The sequence below is a fragment of the Phyllobates terribilis genome, unplaced genomic scaffold (assembly GCF_046119375.1).
Source record: "Phyllobates terribilis strain yellow unplaced genomic scaffold, ASM4611937v1 Scaffold_8__6_contigs__length_399053987, whole genome shotgun sequence".
Taxonomy (NCBI): domain Eukaryota; kingdom Metazoa; phylum Chordata; class Amphibia; order Anura; family Dendrobatidae; genus Phyllobates; species Phyllobates terribilis.
Genome location: NW_027362768.1, coordinates 170,294,116 through 170,318,925, shown reverse-complemented (window position 1 = coordinate 170,318,925; position 24,810 = coordinate 170,294,116). Strand labels below are relative to the sequence as shown.

General features: G+C 44.3%; 1 protein-coding gene across 12 annotated transcripts in view; it reads left to right on the top strand.

The window, feature by feature from the left end:
* The window catches only part of DAB1 (DAB adaptor protein 1), a 1,162,683-nt gene that overhangs the window by 883,307 nt on the left and 254,566 nt on the right, over positions 1-24,810 (top strand). For 11 of the 12 annotated variants that reach the window (XM_073643713.1, XM_073643715.1, XM_073643720.1 and 8 more), the window contains one exon: positions 15,077-15,270. In XM_073643713.1, coding sequence (XP_073499814.1) covers positions 15,204-15,270 — 67 coding nt within the window. In that variant the 5' untranslated portion in view covers positions 15,077-15,203. Of the gene's footprint in view, positions 1-15,076; positions 15,271-24,810 lie in introns of those variants that run through there. The other variant, XM_073643725.1, reaches the window with a different exon arrangement.

Here is a 24,810-nt window from a genome sequence, read left to right as displayed (position 1 = left end):
TTGGGCACCAAATTTTAAAAAAGACATAGACAAACTGGAGCAAGTTCAGAGAAGAGCGACCAGAATGGTGACTGGTCTGCAAACCATGTCCTATGAGGAACGGTTGCAGGATTTGGGAATGTTTAGCTTGCAAAAAAGAAGACTGAGAGGAGACTTAATAGCTGTCTACAAATATGTCAAGGGCTGTCACATTGTAGAAGGATCATCTTTATTCTCATTTGCACAAGGAAAGACTAGAAGCAATGGGATGAAACTAAATGGGAGGAGACACAGATTAGATATTAGAAAAAACTTTTTGACAGTTAGGGTGATTAATGAGTGGAACAGGCTGCCACGAGAGGTGGTGAGTTCCCCTTCAATGGACGTCTTCAAACAGAGGCTGGACAGACATCTGTCTGAGATGATTTAGTGAATCCTGCTTTGAGCAGGGGGTTGGACCAGATGACCCAGGAGGTCCCTTCCAACTCTACCATTCTATGATTCTATGATTCTATGAAAAGGTGCTTCTACTCAATACTGAGCAAAGGGTCTGAATACTTATGACCATGTGATATTTTGGTTTTTCTTTTTTAATAAATTTGCAAAAATTTCTACATTTCTGCTTTTTTTCAGTCAAGATGGGGTGCAGAGTGGACTTTAATGAGAAAAAAAATGAACTTTTTAGAATTTACCAAATGGCTGCAATGAAACAAAGAGTGAAACATTTAAAGGGGTCTGAATACTTTCTGTACCCACTGTATACGGCGTCTGAATACAATTTTGCAGCCCATACTCCATGCACAGTGACTGTAACCTGAAGGGACAGGGTGACACATATTACTGCTCTGAGTGAAACATTAAGTAGACATTTGTCTTAATTAGCGCTGAGTTGGAATTTGGACTCATTCTTGATAAGATCCTATTCTATGAGACTTCAGCACAGGCAGGTCTCACTGTTACCCGGCATGACCTCACCCATCACCATTGCTCACGTCGTGGGTCTGCACACATCCTCTCATTCTCTGGTCTACAGCCGCAAAGTTCCAGAATCCTGCATTAAATAAAGGGTATGCACGTTTTTGCAACCAATTGTTTCCGTGCACCTAAAATAGAAATAAAAATGTTGCAAATAATCGAATAAAAAAAAAAATCTGTTTTGTGTTTGCAGCTCCTATGCAAATCGATGTGTCGCCATGGTCACAGACTACAAACTAACATGGTGTAGTCTGAGCCTGCAGTAAACACAATGATTTGTGATATATTCTCATAGAGAAGGCGCCGGGCGGTTTGATAATGACATAGAATTGGGACTCATTAAATAAAAATGAAAGTTGGAAAGCACAACTGGAGACCATCGTTACTTTGTACCACTTTTTTTTCCACCTAAATTTTAGGGTGATTTGTCGCACTTTGCATTTTAATTACATTTTTAATATTCAAAATAGGCAAAAGTCACCAAGAAATCCAGTGAAATCAAGGATGAGGATGATGAGAAATCTACAGGGGAACTAATAGAAGCCAAACATAAGCTTCTATCTAAGGCTCTGTGCACACGGAGGCTATATTGGCTGGATGGATCTATGGATAATAAGATAGATGGATCGATAGCATGGATGGATGAATTGATGGACTGATGGATGGATCTATGGATGATAAGATGGATGGAGAAGATGGATTGATGGATAGACGGACGGATGGATGAATTGATGGATGGATCTATGGATGATAAGATGGATGGATGGAGAAGATGGATTGATGGATAGACGGACGGATGGATGAATTGATGGATCTATGGATGATAAGATGGATTGATGGATAGACGAACAGATGGATGTATTGATGGATCTATGGATGATAGGATGGATGGACGGATAGATGGATATATCTATGGATGGATGGATAAGACAAATGGATGGATAATATAAAAAGGAAGGACTGATACTCAGATAATAGATGCATTGATAATAGATAAAGTTGCATAAACTATTAACTCTTTGCACTGGAATAAAGCTCTGTTCACACGCAGCCAAAACCTGTTTTCTTTGCAGTAGAAACGCATTCAAAATGATCTTTTTTCAGCATTTTCGCTGCATTTTTCGAGACATTTTGTGCAGCGGGTTTTGAGTATGGGTTACTTGTGTTCTTTGTCTACTGTACATGTTTACTAAAGGTAGTTTTATTCACTTTCTCACTTCTTTCTATGGGTGAAAATAAAAACACTGAAAGAATCGTCATGCTGCAGTTCTCAAATTCAGCCAGGAATAAAAAATAAAAAAACAAGCGTGTGCCTGAGATTCCTGAAATCTTACAGCTTTTGTTGGTACTTTAAAAAGCAGTTTTTAATTTCTTTAAAATAAGCATAAAAAACTCTGCGTGTGAATATAGGCTAAGAGTATTTGCAGTGGATTTTTCTGCACTAAAAATCAGTGTTGGCAGGAAAAACGCTGCATAAAATACGTGCATTTTTACGCTTGTTTGATGCATTTTTACCTGCTTTTCTGCTCTGTTTTTACTACTTTTCTTCCTATTCATCTGGATGGGTGAAAAATGCTACAAAAACACAGAGTCGAGAAAAAATAAGCTGCGCTTGCATTAGATTTCAGAAATCTCAGTCACTTTGCTGGTTCTGTAAAACGCTGTGCATTTTTGTTGCAAAGGTAAAAATCACAATGTGAACAAGCCATTGTTTACTTTTTTGGGGAACTTTCCAGATTTTTACTATTGTATTTACAGGACAGTGTTTTTTTCTTTTGCAGCAGGTATATTGTGTTGCTGATGTTTTTCTGCGGCGGATATTTGCAGTTTACGTGGCAGCGCTGCCAGTATAATGTTAATAGCATTTCTCTGCCATTTGAATACTAATCACATTTAGTTTTGCACTTTTTAATAAAATGCAAGCGATCAACCATGTAAATATTTATCTGCCATCTAATACCAGGGTTTAAATATGAATCTGAATACATTTAATTGGATTTTTTATCAGTTTATTTGTGGCCCATGGCAGCGGCTGAATCAATTGTCTGCGTTAAAAGTAGTTAAAAGGTTAGTATTCATACATTTACATAAATATCAGAGCTCTGGGGGATGGTACGCTACAGCAGGGTTCCCCAACTCCAGTCCTCAAGGCCCACCAACAGGTCATGTTTTCAGGATTTCCTTAGTATTGCACAGGTGATGGAATTATTGCCTGTGCAGGTGATGGAATTATCACCTGTGTAATACTAAGGAAATCCTGAAAACATGACCTGTTGGTGGGCCTTGAGGACTGGAGTTGGGGAACCCTGCGCTACATGATCTGTCCAGAGACTATCACCATGTCTGACCACTAGGGGGATGGATAGATGGATGGATAGATGGATGGATAGATGGATAGATAGATGGATAGATAGATAGATAGACTTACCTGAATAGATACTTTAATAACTTGACTGAAGAGTTAAGTTAACAAGGCAAGAATAAAGTCTTCAGAAAAGAGGAGGCAAGGAAAGAGGAAGGAAGTACTGAAGGAAGGAAAGTAAAAGAATGGAGGGAAATAACAAAGGAAGGAAAGTTAAGGATGGAGAGAAGTAATTAAGGAAGGAAAGAGAAAGGATGAAGGGTAGTAACAAAGGAAGGAAAAAGAAAGGATGGAAGGAAGTAACTGAGGAATGAAAGTGAAAAGGAGGAGGGAAGTAACTGTCAAAAGAAAGGGAATGATGATTTCAAGTAATGAAGGAAGGAAATGGAAAGAATGAAGGGAAATAAAGAAGGAAGGAGAGGGAAGGGATGCAGGGTAGTAACTGAGGAACGAAACAGAAAAGGAGGAGGGAAGCAATCAAGAAAGGAAAGCGAAAGGATGGAAGTAAATAATTGGGGAAGGAAAGAGAAAAGAAGGAAAGGGAAAGGATTGAGTATAGTAACAAAGGAAGTAAAGCAAAAGGATGGAGTGAAGTAAAAAAAGAAGGAAAGGGAAAGGATGAAGTAGAAACAAAGGAAGGAAAGAGGACGAAAGGTGGTAACTGAGGAAGAGAGAATGGATGGAAGGTAGTAACGAAGGAAGGAAAGCGAAAGAATGAAGGGAGGAAATGGAGGAAGGAAAGAAAAAGGAGAGAGGGAAGTAAAGGAGGAAGGAAAGAGAGGAGGAAAAAAGAGAGAAAGGGAGGGAGGAAAGAAAATTACTGTATCTTGTATTAAACAACAGATGAGACAATCTGCTGCATTATAATGTTACTCCTGTGGAATGCAAACAGAAAATTCATTTCATGTAGCTGTCAGAGTCGTTGGATCGTTCCCTCCGTCACATTGTATACTGTAGATTACAGCGCGGATCGTTTGTTGTTTTTCTTTTGCTCGTCAAAGAAAAGTAATTGAGTGTCAGCTTTATGTGATGTTTCTATAATTCATCCGGATTCTTCTTTCCTTCCATTACGGCATCTTGTTATTGACCGGACCGTTTTTTTTGCTTTTGTGGTTGTTGCTGTTACTGTGATTATATTCTAGGGGTAAATATTGATTAAAATATTTTGGTGCTGTAATAATTGTATCATTTTTGCTGTATTGTGGGAAGAATGTTTTTCTGTTTATTTACCTTCGAATCGATAGGATAAATAGAATAATTAGCAGAAGGGCAGAGACCGTAAACATCTCAGAGGATGGAAACAAGTGGTTTATCTCTTGGTCTTTTTCTGAGCTTCTGATTGGCTGAGACCGATCATGTTATACATCCCATATCGCTGTGTGTCGTTTTTTTCCACTCCTGCGTTTGACACTTGTGTCCAGTTGGTGTAATTGTTCCCAGTAGTATCACTCTATTAATGTATCACACCGATCTCTGTATCCTGATAGGATCGACAAGTTCCCTTTAAATGAACGTCCCTCCGCCTAGTGTTACTTTGTATAGAGTGATGATCAGAAGAAATCTGATACGTGTAATTTTTTTTTCCAAGCTTCAATCCTCATGATCAAATATCAGGACAGCTGGAACGTTATAAAAATATTCTGAGTGCTTCGTTCTTTACCAGATCTGCGCAGGCTTTCACATTAAAAATGCTAAATATTCCAGCAACTTTACCTTGGTTGCCAGGGAACTTGGAATAAATTAAAATATATTTAGATTTTTTTTTTTATTTTTAATCCAAATCTATATTTTACATTTTCTGTTTCAAAGTACAGAGCCCAATTAATAGCAAAGCTATGATCACAAAACCAAAAGCCCAGTCCCTTCTCGGGCAGATGGAGATATATTAGATAAAGTATTTACATACTTACATAGGTTGAATAAAGACCTCGGTCCACCACGTTCAACCTTCCTCCCCCAGTTGTACATTTTGTCACTAATTTAACTGTAACCCACAATATTATGTGTATGGAGGAAATCATCCAGCCCTTGTTGAAGCTGTTATAGTGTCGGCCATCACTACCTCTTGTGGTCGGCATTCCACAATCCGACTGCTTCAACTATAAAGAAAGCTTTTCTTCCACCCGTAATGAGTGTCCCCTGGCCCTTAGTATGGTCTTTGGAAGGAATAAGTCATGTGCCGTCCTTTGTACTGACCACACATATATTTATACATATAAATGAGATCTCCTCTGAGGCTTTTTTTTTCTAAACTAAAGAAGCTCAACTTTTCCACCCTCTCATCATATGAGAGGCCTCCATCCCGTGTAATATAGGAGAGGCCTCCATCCCGTGTAATATAAGAGTGGCCTCCATCCCCTGTAATGTAGGAGAGGCCTCCATCCAGTGTAATATAGAAGAGGCTTCCATCCCGTGTAACATAGGAGAGGCCTCCATCCCGTGTAATATAGGAGAGGCCTCCATCACGTGTAATATAGGAGAGGCCTCCATCCCGTGTAATATAGGAGAGGCCTCCATCCAGTGTAATATAGAAGAGGCTTCTATCCCGTGTAACATAGGAGAGGCCTCCATCCCGTGTAATATAGGAGAGACCTCCATCCCGTGTAATATAGGAGAGGCCTCCATCCCGTGTAATATAGGAGAGGCCTCCATCCCGTGTAATATAGGAGAGACCTCCATCCCGTGTAATATAGGAGAGGCCTCCATCCCGTGTAATATAGGAGAGGCCTCCATCCCGTGTAATATAGGAGAGGCCTCCATCCCGTGTAATATAGGAGAGACCTCCATTCCGTGTAATATAGGAGAGGCCTCCATCCCGTGTAATATAGGAGAGGCCTCCATCCCGTGTAATATAGGAGAGGCCAACATCCCGTGTACTATAGGAGAGGCCTCCATCCCGTGTAATATAGGAGAGGCCTCCATCCCGTGTAATATAGGAGAGACCTCCATCCCGTGTAATATAGGAGAGGCCTCCATCACGTGTAATATAGGAGAGGCCTCCATCCCATGTAATATAGGAGAGGCCTCCATCCCGTGTAATATAGGAGAGGCCTCCATCCCGTGTAATATAGGAGAGACCTCCATCCCGTGTAATATAGGAGAGGCCTCCATCACGTGTAATATAGGAGAGGCCTCCATCCCGTGTAATATAAGAGTGGCCTCCATCCCGTGTAATATAGGAGAGGCCTCCATCCCCTGTAATGTAGGAGAGGCCTCCATCCCCTGTAATGTAGGAGAGGCCTCCATCCCGTGTAATATAGGAGAGGCCTCCATCCTGTGTAATATAGGAGAGACCTCCATTCCGTGTAATATAGGAGAGACCTCCATTCCGTATAATATAGGAGAGACCTCCATCCCGTATAATATAGGAGAGACCTCCATTCCGTATAATATAGGAGAGGCCTCCATCACGTATAATATACAGTGGGTAAGGAAAGTATTCAGACCCCTTTACATTTTTCACTCTTTGTTTCATTGCAGCCATTTGGTAAATTCTAAAAAGTTCATTTTTTTTCTCGTTAAAGTACACTCTGCACCCCATCTTGAAGAAAACTAGAAATGTAGAAATTTTTGCAAATGTATTAAAAAAGAAAAACTGAAATATCACATGGTCATAAGTATTCAGACCCTTTGCTCAGTATTGAGTATAAGCCCCTTTTGAGCTAGTAATGCCATGAGTCTTCTTGGGAATGATGCAACAAGTTTTTCACACCTGGATTTGGGGATCCTCTGCCATTTTTCCTTGCAGATCCTCTCCAGTTCCGTCAGGTTGGATGGTGAACGTTGGTGGACAGCCATTTTCAGGTCTCTCCATAGATGCTCAATTGGGTTTAGGTCAGGGCTCTGGCTGGGTCAGTCAAGAATGGTCACAGAGTTGTTTTGAAGCCACTCCTTTGTTATTTTAGCTGTGTGCTTAGGGTTATTGTCTTGTTGGAAGGTGAGCCTTCGGCCAAGTCTGAGGTCCAGAGCACTCTGGAAGAGGTTTTCATCCAGGATATTTATGTACTTGGCCGCATTCATGTTTCCTTCAATTGCAACCAGTCGTCCTGTCCCTGCAGCTGAAAAACACCCCCATAGCATGATGCTACCACCACCATGTTTTACTGTTGGGATTGTATTGGGCAGGTGATGAGCAGTGCCTGGTTTTCTCCACGCATACCGCTTAGAATTATCACCAAAAAGTTCTATCTTCGTCTCATCAGAGCAGAGAATCTTATTTCTCATAGTCTGGGAGTCCTTCATGTGTTTTTGAGCAAACTCTATGCAAGTTTTCATATGTCTTGCACTGACGAGAGGCTTCTGTCGGGCCACTCTGCCATAAAGGCACGACTGGTGGAGGGCTGCAGTGATAGCTGACTTTGTGGAACTTTCTCCCATCTCCCTTCTACATCTCTGGAGCTCAGCTACAGTGATTTTGGGGTTCTTCTTTACCTCTCTCACCAAGGCTCTTCTCCCACAATTGCCCATTTTGGCTGGACGGCCAGGTCTAGGAAGACTTCTGGTGGTCACAAACTTCTTCCATTTAAGGATTATGGAGGCCACTGTGCTCTTAGGAACTTTGAGTACAGCAGAAATTCTTTTGTAACCTTGGCCAGATCTGTGCCTTGCCACAATTCTGTCTCTGAGCTCCTTGGGCAGTTCCTTTGAGCTCATGATTCTCATTTGGTTTGACATGCACTGTGAGCTGTGAGGTCTTATATAGACAGGTGTGTGCCTTCCCAAATCAAGTCCTATCAGTTTAATTAAACACAACTGGACTCCAATGAAGGAGTAGAACCATCTCAAGGAGGATCACAAGGAAATGGACAGCATGAGACTTAAATATGAGTGTCTGAGCAAAGGGTCTGAATACTTCTGACCATGTGATAAAACAGTTTTTCTTTTTTAATAAATTTGCAAACATTTCTACATTTCTGTTTTTTTCAGTGAAGATGGGGTGCAGAGTGGACTTTAATGAGGAAAAAAAATGAACTTTTTAGAATTTACCAAATTACTGCAATGAAGCAAAGTGAAAAATGTAAAGGGGTCTGAATACTTTCCGTACCCACTGTAGGAGAGGCCTCCATCCCATGTAATATATAAGAGACCTCCATCCCGTGTAATATAAGAGTGGCCTCCATCCCCTGTAATGTAGGAGAGGCCTCCATCCAGTGTAATATAGGAGATGCCTCCATCCCGTGTAATATAGGATATGCCTCCATCCCGTGTAATATAGGAGAGGCCTCCATCCCATGTAATATAGGAGAGGCCTCCATCCCGTGTAATATAAGAGTGACCTCCATCCCGTGTAATATAGGAGAGGCCTCCATCCAGTGTAATATAGGAGATGCCTCCATCCCGTGTAATATAGGAGAGGCCTCCATCCCCTATAATATAGGAGATGCCTCCATCCCGTGTAATATAAGAGTGACCTCCACCCCGTGTAATATAGGAGAGGCCTCCACCCCGTGTAATATAGGAGAGACCTCCATCCCGTGTAATATAGGAGAGACCTCCATCCCGTGTAATAATCTAGTTTCCGCCTTTGTACTGACTCTAACCTCTGAATATCCTTTTTAAAATTTGGAGCCCAAAACAGCCCGTCCCTACCATAGAGCCTGTAGCAACCGAGAAGTCGGCCCAGTTCTCCATGAACCCAAACCCTTCCTTCCTGCACCAATTTCTAAGCCACTTCTTTATCTCCCTAAGCTCCCGCTGTCTATCTAGTGACGCTCGTGGCACCGGCAGTATTTCTGAAAACACCAACTCGGAGGTCCTGGCCTTCAGCTTCTCTCCTAGTTCCCTGTACTCATTTTTAAGGACCGTCCACCTCCCTCTAACTTTGTCATTGGTACCATCACCGCTGGGTTTTCCCCAGCCCCACCCCGCAATCTGTCTATCCGATCCACAATATGCAGAACCCGAGCACCCGGCAGACAACACACTGTTCGGCATACACGGTCTCGGCGGCAGATGACCCGGTCTGTCTGCCTAATTGTAGAGTCCCCTACCACCAACATCTGTCTGGCCTTTGCTGCACTCCTATTTCCCTCCTTCAATCGATCATAAATATTTTAACTGATACATGTCTACAGCCCATAATACTGCAGTGTAGACATCGGCTGCGTTCTCTGCAAGGAATCCAGTGATGGTAATTACAGGCATGATAATATGGACAAATTATTCCTGCAACAATAAAATCACAAACGCATCAAGATTTTTTAGGACAGGAGGCGAAAAGTTTTCTATTTTTATGGACGGTCTAGGAATTTCTGGATAGTCGGCAATCCTGGTGCAGTATTACACAGAGAAATTGCAGCTGCATACCCCTTCTCTCCCCTTTTTCTGTCTCTTGGTTATTATTTTAGTCTAGGTAGATTTTTTTTTTAGTAACTGGATGGGGGTTTTTTGCCCTCTCTTTTACAGACTGTGGGTAAATAAAGGGGAACTATATGTACTACTAGTACTATTGTTTTTATTCAGCTGCTCCCATGAATATAGATATTGGTGGTCGCGGCTGTCGTTGCCGCTGCACATGACATCTCGCTTTGTCCCTTAATTAATGGTGAACTGAATATATGAATCCACAATGTTTCTTTAAGTAACCTCCATTAGTGATGCCCCAAAGATCCCAAATTTTAAGTTCAGGAAGATCTAACTTGTAGAACGCCATCTAAAGCATTTTCCTTCTTTTACGTCATCATTCACACCAGAAACTCTCTTAATCATAACTTCAAAATAATACTAGCAATGTTGATGTAGACAGATTCCCTATAGAGACGGGTTCCTAATATTTCCACATTGTCATCCTCATAGTATTATTCTTAGAGTAGTTCCACAAAAAGTCTCATAGTAGTTTTGACTGCTTTGCTGACCTTCTAGCAATGCGACAGTGCCAGCCTCATGATAGTATGACAGTGCCAGCCTCATGATAGTATGACAGTGCCAGCCTCATGATAGTATGGCAGTGCTAGCCTCATGATAGTATGACAGTGCCAGCCTCATGATAGTATGACAGTACCAGCCTCATGATAGTATGACAGTGCCAGCCTCATGATAGTATGACAGTGCTAGCCACATGATAGTATGAGAGTGTCAGCCTCATGATAGTATGGCAGTGCCAGCCTCATGATAGTGTGACAGTGCCAGCCTCATGATAGTGTGACAGTGCCAGCCTCATGATAGTGTGACAGTGCCAGCCTCATGATAGTATGGCAGTGCCAGCCTCATGATAGTATGGCAGTGCCAGCCTCATGATAGTGTGACAGTGCCAGCCTCATGATAGTGTGACAGTGCCAGCCTCATGATAGTATGACAGTGCCAGCCTCATGATAGTATGACAGTGCCAGCCTCATGATAGTATGACAGTGCCAGCCTCATGATAGTATGACAGTGCCAGCCTTATTATAGTATGACAGTGTCAGCCTCACGATAGTATGACAGCGCCAGCCTCATGATAGTATGATAGTGCCAGCCTCATGATAATATGACAGTTCTAGCCTCATGATAGTATGACAGTGCCAGCCTCAAGATAGTATGACAGTGCGAGCCTCATGATAGTATGACAGTGCGAGCCTCATGATAGTATGACAGTGCCAGCCTCATGATAGTATGGCAGTGCTAGCCTCATGATAGTATGACAGTGCCAGCCTCATGATAGTATGACAGTACCAGCCTCATGATAGTATGACAGTGCCAGCCTCATGATAGTATGACAGTGCCAGCCTCATGATAGTGTGACAGTGCTAGCCACATGATAGTATGAGAGTGTCAGCCTCATGATAGTATGGCAGTGCCAGCCTCATGATAGTGTGACAGTGCCAGCCTCATGATAGTGTGACAGTGTCAGCCTCATGATAGTATGACAGTGCCAGCCTCATGATAGTATGACCGTGCCAGCCTCATGATAGTATGACAGTACCAGCCTCTTGATAGTATGACAGTGCCAGCCTCATGATAGTATGACAGTGCCAGCCTTATTATAGTATGACAGTGTCAGCCTCACGATAGTATGACAGCGCCAGCCTCATGATAGTATGATAGTGCCAGCCTCATGATAATATGACAGTTCTAGCCTCATGATAGTATGACAGTGCCAGCCTCAAGATAGTATGACAGTGCGAGCCTCATGATAGTATGACAGTGCGAGCCTCATGATAGTATGACAGTGCCAGCCTCATGATAGTATGACAGTGCTAGCCTCATGATAGTATGACAGTGCCAGCCTCATGATAGTATGACAGTGGAAACCTCATGATAGTGTGACAGTGCCAGCCTCATGATAGTATGACAGTGCCAGCCTCATGATAGTATGACAGTGCTAGCCTCATGATAGTATGACAGTGCCAGCCTCATGATAGTATGAGAGTGGAAACCTCATGAAAGTATGAGAGTATCAGCTTCATGATAGTATGACAGTGCCAGCCTCATGATAGTATGACAATGCCAGCCTCATGATAGTATGACCGTGTCAGCCTCATGATAGTATGACCGTGTCAGCCTCATGATAGTGTGACAGTGTCAGCCTCATGATAGTGTGACAGTGTCAGCCTCATGATAGTGTGACAGTGCCAGCCTCATGATAGTGTGACAGTGTCAGCCTCATGATAGTGTGACAGTGCCAGCCTCATGATAGTATGACAGTGTCAGCCTCATGGTAGTGTGACAGTGTCAGCCTCATGATAGTGTGACAGTGTCAGCCTCATGATAGTGTGACAGTGTCAGCCTCATGATAGTATGACAGTGCCAGGCTCAAGATAGTATGACAGTGTCAGCCTCATGATAGTATGACAGTGTCAGCCTCATGATAGTATGACAGTGTCAGCCTCATGATAGTATGACAGTGCCAGGCTCAAGATAGTATGACAGTGTCAGCCTCAAGATAGTATGACAGTGCCAGCCTCATGATAGTATGACAGTGCCAGCCTCATGATAGTATGACAGTGCCAGCCTCATGATAGCATGACAGTACCAACCTCATGATAGTATGACAGTGCCAGCCTCAAGATAGTATGACAGTGCGAGCCTCATGATAGTATGACAGTGCGAGCCTCATGATAGTATGACAGTGCCAGCCTCATGATAGTATGACAGTGCTAGCCTCATGATAGTATGACAGTGCCAGCCTCATGATAGTATGACAGTGGAAACCTCATGATAGTGTGACAGTGCCAGCCTCATGATAGTATGACAGTGCCAGCCTCATGATAGTATGACAGTGCTAGCCTCATGATAGTATGACAGTGCCAGCCTCATGATAGTATGAGAGTGGAAACCTCATGAAAGTATGAGAGTATCAGCTTCATGATAGTATGACAGTGCCAGCCTCATGATAGTATGACAATGCCAGCCTCATGATAGTATGACCGTGTCAGCCTCATGATAGTATGACCGTGTCAGCCTCATGATAGTGTGACAGTGTCAGCCTCATGATAGTGTGACAGTGTCAGCCTCATGATAGTGTGACAGTGCCAGCCTCATGATAGTGTGACAGTGTCAGCCTCATGATAGTGTGACAGTGCCAGCCTCATGATAGTATGACAGTGTCAGCCTCATGGTAGTGTGACAGTGTCAGCCTCATGATAGTGTGACAGTGTCAGCCTCATGATAGTGTGACAGTGTCAGCCTCATGATAGTATGACAGTGCCAGGCTCAAGATAGTATGACAGTGTCAGCCTCATGATAGTATGACAGTGTCAGCCTCATGATAGTATGACAGTGTCAGCCTCATGATAGTATGACAGTGCCAGGCTCAAGATAGTATGACAGTGTCAGCCTCATGATAGTATGACAGTGCCAGCCTCATGATAGTATGACAGTGTCAGCCTCAAGATAGTATGACAGTGCCAGCCTCATGATAGTATGACAGTGCCAGCCTCATGATAGTATGACAGTGCCAGCCTCATGATAGCATGACAGTACCAACCTCATGATAGTATGACAGTGCCAGCCTCATGATAGTATGACAGTGTCAACCTCATGATAGTGTGACAGTGCCAGCCTCATGATAGTGTGACAATGTCTGCCTCATGATAGTGTGACAATGTCTGCCTCATGATAGTATGACAGTGCCAGCCTCATGATAGTATGACAGTGCTAGCCCCATGATAGTATGACAGTCCCAGCCTCATGATAGTATGACAGTGTCAGCCTCATGATAGTATGGCAGTGCCAGGCTCAAGATAGTATGACAGTGCCAGCCTCATGATAGTATGACAGTGCCAGCCTCATGATAGTATGACAGTGCCAGCCTCATGATTGTATGACAGTGCCAGCCCCATGATAGTATGACAGTGCCAGCCCCATGATAGTATGAGAGTGCCAGCCTCATGATAGTATGACAGTGCCAGCCTCATGATAGTATGACAGTGCCAGCCTCATGATAGTGTGACAGTGCCAGCCTCATGATAGTGTGACAGTGCCAGCCTCATGATAGTATGACAGTGCCAGCCCCATGATAGTATGACAGTGCCAGCCTCATGATAGTATGACAGTGCCAGCCTCATGATAGTATGACAGTGCCAGCCTCATGATAGTATGGCAGTGCTAGCCTCATGATAGTATGGCAGTGCCAGCCTCATGATAGTATGACAGTGCCAGCCTCATGATAGTATGACAGTGCCAGCCTCATGATAGTGTGACAGCGCCAGCCTCATGATAGTGTGACAGCGCCAGCCTCATGATAGTGTGACAGCGCCAGCCCCATGATAGTATGACAGTGCCAGCCTCATGATAGTATGACAGTGCCAGCCTCATGATAGTATGACAGTGCCAGCCCCATGATAGTATGACAGTGCCAGCCTCATGATAGTATGACAGTGCCAGCCTCATGATAGTATGACAGTGCCAGCCTCATGATAGTATGGCAGTGCCAGCCTCATGATAGTATGAGAGTGTCAGCCTCATGATAGTATGACAGCGCCAGCCCCATGATAGTGTGACAGTGCCAGCCCCATGATAGTGTGACAGTGCCAGCCTCATGATAGTATGACAGTGCCAGCCTCATGATAGTATGACAGTGCTAGCCTCATGATAGTATGGCAGTGCCAGCCTCATGATAGTATGAGAGTGTCAGCCTCATGATAGTATGAGAGTGTCAGCCTCATGATAGTATGACAGTGCCAGCCCCATGATAGTATGACAGTGCCAGCCTCATGATAGTGTGACAGTGCCAGCCTCATGATAGTGTGACAGTGCCAGCCCCATGATAGTGTGACAGTATCAGCCTCATGATAGTATGACAGTGCCAGCCTCATAACAGTCACTCAGTGCCAGCCTCCTAGTGGTTTTGCAGTAGGAGCCTCCCAGCACACACAACACCTGTATCTAGGGGTGGCCATCTATAGCAGGAGAGCTGTATTCCTGATTGCTCGCGCCGGAGAATATAGGGACTGATGACTTATCTTCTATAGTGACACCCACTGGAGTGAGGGAACAAAGATGAGTGACATTTGGGGAACACACTTCTCTTTGTCTCTTGAATGGCGTTTTCCATCTCCGATACTTTCTGCAGAGTTTCCTTCCCTTTTGAGACTGGAACACTTCGTTCTTTCCCCAGGTTGTCACGTTCATCCTGTTCCATCCTCTCTAATGGAGAATCTCAGCAGCCTAATGAGGGTCTCCTAGAAGTAATTTACTTTCAGGTTTGTCCAGGAGATGCAGATTCCATGGAGAGGTCGCTGTGACCGCGAGCTGCAAACTTATAAGTGCACTCCATGACTTGTGACAATGCGCAGCCCCCCGAGCCCCCTCTAACCTGACTGTTTGTCATTTCTCCCGCAGCTCTTGAAAGACATGAGTGAGATATGTGATTTGGAGAGCTGCATCTGAAGGGCTAAGCGATTCTGTTGGAGAAGACTTCTAGATGAGCCTGGATCTGTGTGAAAAGGTCTAAGGAGGATTTAATAGGATGTCAACTGAGGCAGAACTTCAAGTGGCTGTGAAAACCAGCGCCAAGAAAGAATCAAAAAAGAAAGGTACTTTTCATGTTCTGGGAGGTGCGGTGTCAGATGAGCGCTACACTTTTATTAGACCGGCTTATATTTCATGTAGGAAATTACATTTTACAGAAATGGCTTCTCATAAAAAGAAAACTTTTTTTTATACAAGAATGATGACAAAAGGGGAATATTAATACTGAGAAGTAATCCATGTATGTTCTCTTGGACTCTGCTCCAAAATCCACATCAAAAACTGCTTGAGACGCTCCTTGAATTGGCTTCCTATTTATTTCAATGGGAATACTCGCCTGTAGTGCACCTGTTTTTTTTCTGCGTGGAAAAAGAAGCTACAAGTTGATTATTCGGTCATTTCTGCTTAATAAAAAGCTTCAAATTTGACCTCTGATTCAATTAGAAGCAGCAAAAAAGGCCCCAGACACGCACAAAAAAAGGGTCAAAATCAGCAAGAAAAAATACACAAAAAATGTGTTTCTTGGACACAATGATTTAGAGGTTATTGGTGAGAACTATGCCTAATTGTTTGAAAAGTTGCACTTTTGAAATCATCTACTTTTTATACTTAGTGTATATTTGCAACAAAATATATTTGGACTAAGATATTTATGACTTATGAAAACGATAAGATTATGGAGGTCTGAAATATTTCCCCCCAATCAGTCAGCTGTCAGGAAGTTTCAGAAGTGCACAGTACATGGAACTGGAAAACCACACTACCTACTGGCTGTTTTTGGGTACTGCATCTTAACTCCCATTCACATCAATAGGAGCCGAGTTGCAGTCCCTGATAACAACCATTATATAGTGAATGGAGCTGTGCTGCTCCATCTCTCTACACTGTATGCTTATAGTAGCTGCTGGACCTGGTATTAGCTGACTGATGGCGGCCCTGGGTGTCTGACCCCCACAAATATGATATTGATGACCTAAGATCATAGACAACCCCTTTAAAATCATACTAAAAGTACATTTGCAGTTTGCAACTTTTCTTACCAGTTATCTTTTTTTGGAGCTAGAAGACCAAAAAACAAAAGTTTTATCTTGAGTGTAAACTAATTAATAAATGGGGACAAATTGCTGCAAATGTTGAGTTTAATCGGATGCAAAATTTTCAGGAATTGCTTTGATGTCTATTGTATTCTGCTACATAGAAACTTCTCGTTTCCCAGTAAGGAGGGCTGACAGTTGGGGGTTGTCACCAGAGGATATTAGGCAGGATTGTTAAAGGCTACAGTGAATGTTTCCAGACACTCGGATGGATGTAGGTGCTGCGTGTTCTCCCTCGGCTCAGTACATCTACTTATTAGAGGATGTGAGAATCGTACAAGGATTCATCCCGACACTGCAGGGAAGGATCCTGTCATGTAGAAAGAGGATTGTGATTTACAGGCAGTCGGATTGCTCAGGACGGGATCAAGCAATTTCTAATAACTTTGTACGTGTAAGTAGGTGGCAACAAAAAGGTTACAAAGCGCTTGTGTCTCTCTGGAGGATCCAGATGTCCGCACAATACATACAGAGGTGGCCAAAAGTATTGGCACCCCTGCAATTCTGTCAGATAATACTCCGTTTTTTCCTGAAAATGATTGCAATCACAAATTCTTTGGTATTATTATCTTCATTTAATTTGTCTTCAATGAAAAAACACAAAAAGAATTGTCCTAAAGCCAAATTGGATACAATTCAACACCAAACCTAAAAAAGGGGGTGGACAAAAGTATTGGCACTGTTTGAAAAATCATGTGATGCTTCTCTAATTCGTGTAATTAACAGCACCTGTAACTTACCTGTGGCACCTAACAGGTGTTGGCAATAACTAAATCACACTTGCAGCCAGTTAACATGGATTAAAGTTGACTCAACCTCTGTCCTGTGTCCTTGTGTGTACCACATTGAGCATGGAGAAAAGAAAGAAGACCAAAGAACTGTCTGAGGACTTGAGAAACCAAATTGTGAGGAAGCATGAACAATCTCAAGGCTACAAGTCCATCTCCAAAGACCTGAATGTTCCTGTGTCTTCCGTGCGCAGTGTCATCAAGAAGTGTAAAGCCCATGGCACTGTGGCTAACCTCCCTAGATGTGGACGGAAACGAAAAATTGACGAGAGATTTCAACACAAGATTGTGCGGATGGTGGATAAAGAAACTCGACTAACATCCAAACAAGTTCAAGCTGCCCTGCAGTCCGAGGGTACAACAGTGTCAACCCGTACTATCCGTCAGCGTCTGAATGAAAAGGGACTGTATGGTAGGATACCCAGGAAGACCCCACTTCTTACCCCGAGACATAAAAAAGCCAGGCTGGAGTTTGCCAAAACTTACCTGAGAAAGCCTAAAACGTTTTGGAAGAATGTTCTCTGGTCAGATGAGACAAAAGTAGAGCTTTTTGGCAAAAAGCATCAACATAGAGTGTACAGGAAAAAAAAAGAGGCATTCAAAGAAAAGAACACAGTCCCTACAGTCAAACATGGCGGAGGTTCCCTGATGTTTTGGGGTTGCTTTGCTGCCTCTGGCACTGGACTGCTTGACCGTGTGCATGGCATTATGAAGTCTGAAGACTACCAACAAATTTTGCAGCATAATGTAGGGCCCAGTGTGAGAAAGCTGGGTCTCCCTCAGAGGTCATGGGTCTTCCAGCAGGACAATGACCCAAAACACACTTCCAAAAGCACTATAAAATGGTTTGAGAGAAAGCACTGGAGACTTCTATGGTGGCCAGCAATGAGTCCAGACCTGAATCCCATAGAACACCTGTGGAGAGTTCTCAAAATGGCAGTTTGGAGAAGGCACCCTTCAAATATCAGGGACCTGGAGCAGTTTGTCAAAGAAGAATGGTCTACAATTCCAGCAGAGCATTGTAAGAAACTCATTGATGGTTACCGGAAGCGGTTGTTCGCAGTTATTTTGGCTAAAGGTTGTGCAACCAAGTATTAGGCTGAGGGTGCCAATACTTTTGTCCGGCCCTTTTTTGGAGTTTTGTGTGAAATGATCAATGATTTGATTTTTGCTTCATTCTCTTTTGTGTTTTTTCCTTGCAAGCAAATTAAATGAAGATAATAATACCAAAGAATTTGTGATTGCAATCATTTTCAGGAAGAAACTGAGTATTATCTGACAGAATTGCAGGGGTGCCAATACTTTTGGCCACCACTGTATACCAATGATTTCATAGACATGATGTAATACTTAATTTCTCCTCCGGAGGCGCTCCAAGGAAATGAAATACTCGTTACCTAGCTCCTCCACAGCTCATAACTGATTGCGGGAGGTCCTAGTACTAAGACTATGTTCACACATTGCGTTTTTGTTATTTTTTTCTGCAGGCAAAACCTGCTTTCTTACCAGTAAAGAAGCTGCTTACAAAAAGCAGGTTTTGCTGAGTTTTTGTCAGGTACATTTGTCTCTTGTGCATGCTGATAACGTTTAGTGCATAAAAAAAAAAAACACAATTCAACTTCCTCAGGTTTTTGCACCAAAAATACAGCAAAACCTGATACCTGTGTTTTTTGCTGCTTTTTTGCACTTACTCTATGGATGGAAAAAATGCTGCAAAAATGCTGCGAAAACACTGAAAGAAGTGACATGCTGCAGTTTGCAAAAACGCATCAGTTTTCCAAATCAGTCAGGAAAAAAAAACAATGTGTGTGCAGTGAGATTTCTGAAATCTCATAGCTTTTGCTGGTACTGTAAAACGCAGCTTAAAATTTGCATAAAAAAACGCAGCAAAAGAAAAAACGCAACGTGTGAACATAGCCTAAGACAGTCCCGGGGTCAGAATTCCTCACTCTTGGTACAATTCTAAACTATTGACTTCTGCTGCAATCATAGTCTCCTCTCATGGCTCCAGAATAAATATCAGTTTCCTAGAATATTGCTGGGAGGCTTTTCAGGAAGATAAAGGACTAACATATAGGATGCAACATTGTATCTGATGGCTCTTAAAGATCCATAGAACTGTCAGAGGTTGCTAGGCAACAGCACAGAATAGAATTAAACATTGATACTGTAATTAGATCAGGCAGGATTCCGTATACAGATCATTTCCTGCCTTTTCTTTTAATAGTAGGGAGTACAGATATTAGTTCATAGGGATGAACTGAATCTGAAAAAGGAACATTTCTTTTTGTATAGGAGAGTTAATCTCTCGAAATTCATTTTGGGCAGATTCACTAGAAACGGTCATCACTAGTGATGAGTGAGCATGCTCTCTTCTGCTCGGTGCTCACCCGAGCATCTCACTGCTCGAGATGCTCGGCGCTCGCCAAGTATTTCCAGGTTGCTTGGGCGGGAACTCGGGTCCCCTCCCTGCATGTTTGGCGCTCTTTAGAGAGTCAATGAACATGCTGGGATTGCCTGCCATGCACTGTAATGCCGTGGCCATGTTGGTTGTGGCATTATAGTGATTGACTGGCCGCACAGCGTCATCAGGTCTATATCAGACCTGGCGCCACCATGCTCGTCACAGTCACTCCGGATCAGACAGTGTAGGGAGAGCTGCTGCTGAGCTAGGGAGAGATTTGATTGTGTATTAGGTAGTGTAGGAAGAAAAACCGTACATTACACATATCCAGCTTAACAAACAGTCCTTCTGAGGACTAATCCATCTGCAGAGATATCAGGCAGGCAGGGTATATAGGCAGGCATACAGGGTGTATAGGCAGGCGGTGTATATAGCAGACTGCAGTGCATATAGCACAAGAGGCTCCATTCCAGTTCAGCCTTCTGCTGCCGTTAGATATTTCTATACAAAGGCCCAGGTCTCAGGGGCCAGGAATACTTTTCTTTGGATCTTAATCCTCATTATTTGCTTAAAAAGCAATCCAGAGAACACCGTTTTTCTGCGCCATTTGCTTGTTGGCACTGCAGAATACAGCCAGGTCCTTTCCATATTAGAGCGCTAGAAATCCAGCTATCCAAAACTGTGTTTTCTCCGTCACACGGATCACATATACGTTGTCAGAAAATACTGCCATTTCTGGCCTCCCATTAAAAATTTCCTTTAGTGTGTCTGTGAAGGAATTCACCGCAGTTTGCTGTTCAAACTACTTACCTACAGGCCAGGTATTTAAAACTATGTTTTCTCTATCACACTGAACACATATAAGTTCGCTCCAAACTCAGTCATTTGTAGTGAGCGTGGAAGATACTGTCCTCCATTTAAAATGGGCAAGGCACGTGGCAAGGGACGGGGAACTGGATGTGATGGTAATAGTGCATGCAGAGGCCGAGGACAAGGCCGTGGGCAAGCCGAAATTGTGCCACAACAAACACCCACATCTTCTCGCCTGACCTTCCTGTCCCAATTTCTACGGGACCGCAGCAAACCACTATTGAACCCAGAGCAGTGTCAAAAGGTTGTTGGTTGGATAGCGGATAATGCTTCCAGTCACTTAGCCACCACCACCACCCTGTCTTCCACACGATCAAGTCTCAGTAGCCGTGAGTCTGGACCGCATATTCCTCACCCTGATCCTCCTTCCTCCCACCATGCCGAGTCCCCGGAGACAACTGATCCCACACTTCGACACGCTGAAGAGCTGTTCACTTTTCCATTTATAGATTCGGGCCTCTCGCCCGGTCCACTTGAAGTGGGGCAAGAGGAGATTGCGTGTAGCGATGCCCAAATATTTGAGCAGCCACGGTCACACGAAGGCGATGGTGGGAAAGTGTCACAAGAGGTGGACGATGATGAGATACAATTGCCAGAAAGTCAGGAGGAGGACCAGGGTGCGGAAGTGGAAGACGAGGTGGTGGATGATATAGTAACTGACCCAACCTGACAGGAGGACATGCAGAGCGAGGACAGCAGCACACAGGGCGAGGGAGGCAGAGCAACCCAACAGGCAGGAAGAAGCAGTGTGGTGGCCGCAGACAGAAGGCAGGCAACCGTTTCCCGTAACACCAACAAGAAGGAAGTTGCCAGTACAACTGTTAGGTCTTCCAGAGTCTGGTTGTTTTTTAAAGACTCTACCGATAACCCCAAAAAGGCCATTTGCACCACCTGCCAGGCCAGCATCAGCAGGGGTGGCAAAACTAGCAGCCTGACCACCACCAGCATGATCAGGCACATGTCAGCAAAGCACCCGACTTTGTGGGACGAACCCCAGGGCCCAGGAACAGTGTCTGCGGGTGGCACCATTGCTTCTTCCGCTGTCGTGCATGCAAGCCAATCCCCTCTCCATAGTGCATACGAAGATGCCTCCTGCCCTGCACCTGTCATTGCACACTCTCAAGTAGCAGCATCAGGAAGCACGTCCACGTCCTTGTCCCAGCACAGCGTTCAGTTGTCCATACCCCAGTCCTTGAAACGCAAGCGCAAATATGCAGCCAACGCCCCACAGGCCACACTACTAAATTCTCACATTTCATGACTGCTTGCGCTCAAAATGTTGCCTTTTTTAGGCTCGTGGAGACGGAAGCATTCCGCAACCTGATGGCGGCGGCCGTCCCTTGGTACTCGGTCCCCAGCCGCCACTATTTCCCCCGGTGTGCCGTCCCCGCATTACACAAGCACGTGTCCCAAAACATTAGCCATGCCCTCAACAAGGCCGTTACCGGGAAAGTCCACCTAACCACGGACACTTGGACAAGTGCTTGTGGGCAGGGACGGTACATCTCGCTGACGGCACACTGGGTTAACATAGTGGAAGCCAGGACCCAGTCGGACCTTGGGAAGGAACACGTCCTCCCGACACCTACGATTTCGGGCCCTAGGTCAATCAGGGCTGCCCCCACGGTCTACAGCTCCTGCACCTCATCCTCCTCAGCCTCCTCCTCCTCTTCAGCCTCCATCTCCGAAATGACCACATCAGTCACAAGCTGGAAGCACTGCAGCACTGCCTCGGCCAAGCGGCAAAAGGCTGTGCTGAAGCTAATATGCTTAGGTGACAAACCGCACAATGCTGAAGAGTTGTGGACATCTCTGAAAGAGCAGGCAGATCTGTGGCTCACACCGCTGAACCTACAGCTAGGCATGGTCGTGTGTGACAATGGCCAGAACCTTGTGGCGGCTCTGAGGCGAGGCAAGCTCACATACGTACCATGCCTGGCCCATGTGCTTAACCTCGTGGTTCAGCGATTTCTCAAATCCAACCCGGAGCTGCCGGATCTGCTTGTTAAAGTACGCCGCCTGTGTGCCCATTTTAGAAAGTCAGCTACAGCTTCCACCGCCCTTGTCGTGTTTCAGCAGCGTTTGCAGCTTCCGGCTCACAGACTGGTGTGTGATGTTCCCACGCGTTGGAACTCTACACTGCAGATGTTGGGAAGGATTTGTGAGCAGAAAAGGGCAGTTGTTGAGTACCAGCATCAACTAGGCCGTCGGTATTCAGTTCAGACTCCACACATAAGACCTCAGGAGTGGACATGGATGTCAGACATATGTACCATCCTCCTAAACTTTGAGGACTCCACCAAGATGGTGAGCGGTGATGACGCCATAATTAGCGTCACCATCCAGCTTCTCTGTCTTCTGAAACGCTCTCTGCTCACAATCAAAGAGTATGCATTGCAGGCGGAGCACGATGAGATGGAGCAAGGAACCACACAGGGTGATTACACACAGCCAAGCCTCATCTCATCCCAACGTGGATTGGGTGACAATGAGGAAGAGGAGGAGGAGGAAGGACAGGAACTAGTTTCATGCACTATAGACGGTACTACCTGCACAACTGTTATACCGTCTGTTCAGCGTGGATGGCCAGAGGACAGAGAGGAGGAGGAGAGCATGGTCAGTCATCCTCTTGGTGAGGACCCGGAAGTCTTGCCTGTTAGTAGTCTGGCACGCATGGCTGAGTTTATGTTATGCTGCCTTTCCCATGACCCTCGCGTTCTCAAAATTTTGGATGACAGTCATTACTGATTGGTGACACTTCTAGACCCACGCTACAAGGAGAACTTTATATCTCTTTTCCTGAGGCGGACAGGTCTACAAAAATGGGGCTATACCAGAAGGCCCTTGTTGCGGAACTATTAAAAAAATCCCCATCTGAAAACGCTGGTGGCAGAGGGCACACTTCGTTGGACAACTAAGGAGTACAGGCGAGAGAGACACAACTTCAATCCAGCAGAGGCAGGGGAACACTGTCAAAGTTCTGGGAGAGTTTTTTCAGCCCCTCCCATCGCACAGGCTCTGAGGCGCAGGGTACTCTCACAAGGAGTGCAAAGTTTGGGAAGATGCTGAGGGAGTACCTTGCCGACCGTACCAACATCCTCCGTGATTCCTCTGTGCCTTATAATTATTGGGTATCCAAGCTGGATACGTGGAATGAACTGGCTCTCTATGCCTTGGAGGTCCTGGCCTGCCCTGCCGCCAGCGTTTTATCAGAGCGGGTTTTTAGTGCCGCTGGTGGAATTATAACTGATAAGCGCATCCGCCTTTCAACTGAAAATGCTGACAGGATGATTCTTATAAAAATGAACAAGGGCTGGATTGGGCCAGACTTCTCAACACCACCGAATGATAGCAGCGTAACATAAACTCAAATCCAGTGTCTTTTCTTGGGAGGTGTATTTCCATGCACCTTTTCACACCCACACATGGGTATACGCTTCCTGATTTTGTCTATTTGCTCTTGTCCTCCTCCTTCTCCTCATTCTCCACCACCATATCACCAGGGTGACCGTGGTCCGTGATGCAACACCCACATAATTTTTTTAAAGTGTGTTTATGATGCCTTTAAAAAATAAATGTATACAGTATGTTCATGTATACCCCCCAGGGGTAAATGTTTGTCAGCCCATACACTTAGTGCATGTGCATTACAAGTATAGGAGGCCCGCTCCTTTCTAATGGGAACATTTTTTTATGAGGCCCTCCTCCACGTCTCTTCCAAGGGTCATTGAAGTGCCTCCAAATTTTTGGCAGCCCTTGCATTCACTGCATAGGTCAACACTATGGGAGACTCTCTCTTTTCTAATGGGAATTTGTCGTTACTGTGGCCCTGCTCTATGTGTCTTTAAATTCTTAGTGGGGTTTTTCCTAAAATTGGTCAGCCGTTGGACTCACTGCATACCCTATAATTGTATAGCAGACTCTCTCCTTTTTAATAGGAACATGTCGTACCTTGTTACTGTGGCCCTGCTCTTTAAATTCTTAGTGGGGTTTTTCCCAAATTTTGGCAGCCCTTGCAGTCACAGCATGGGCATTACCACTATAGGAGACCCGCTCCTTTATAATGGGAACATTTTTTTTACTGAGACCCTCCTCTATGTTTCTTCAAAGGTTTATTGGGTTGCGTCCAAATTTTTGGCAGCCCTTGCAGTCACTGGATACGCAATAACAGTATAGGAGACCCACTTGTTAATAATGGGAACAACAAAGCATAGCCGGCTGATGGCTCTCTAACAATAGCTAGGGCCAACTGCTGGCCTTTTAAGAATAGTAAGGGCCATCTAATGTCCCTATAAAAATAGGCTTTATGACTTTCAGAGTCCCTCCATCATAAATAAAAAAGGATGTGTCTGATGATGTGTCACACACCACATTGCCAGATAAGGTTGTAAAATGTTAAAATGACAATAGGATCTTTCTTTAGTGTAAAAAACAGCGTCACCAATTTAA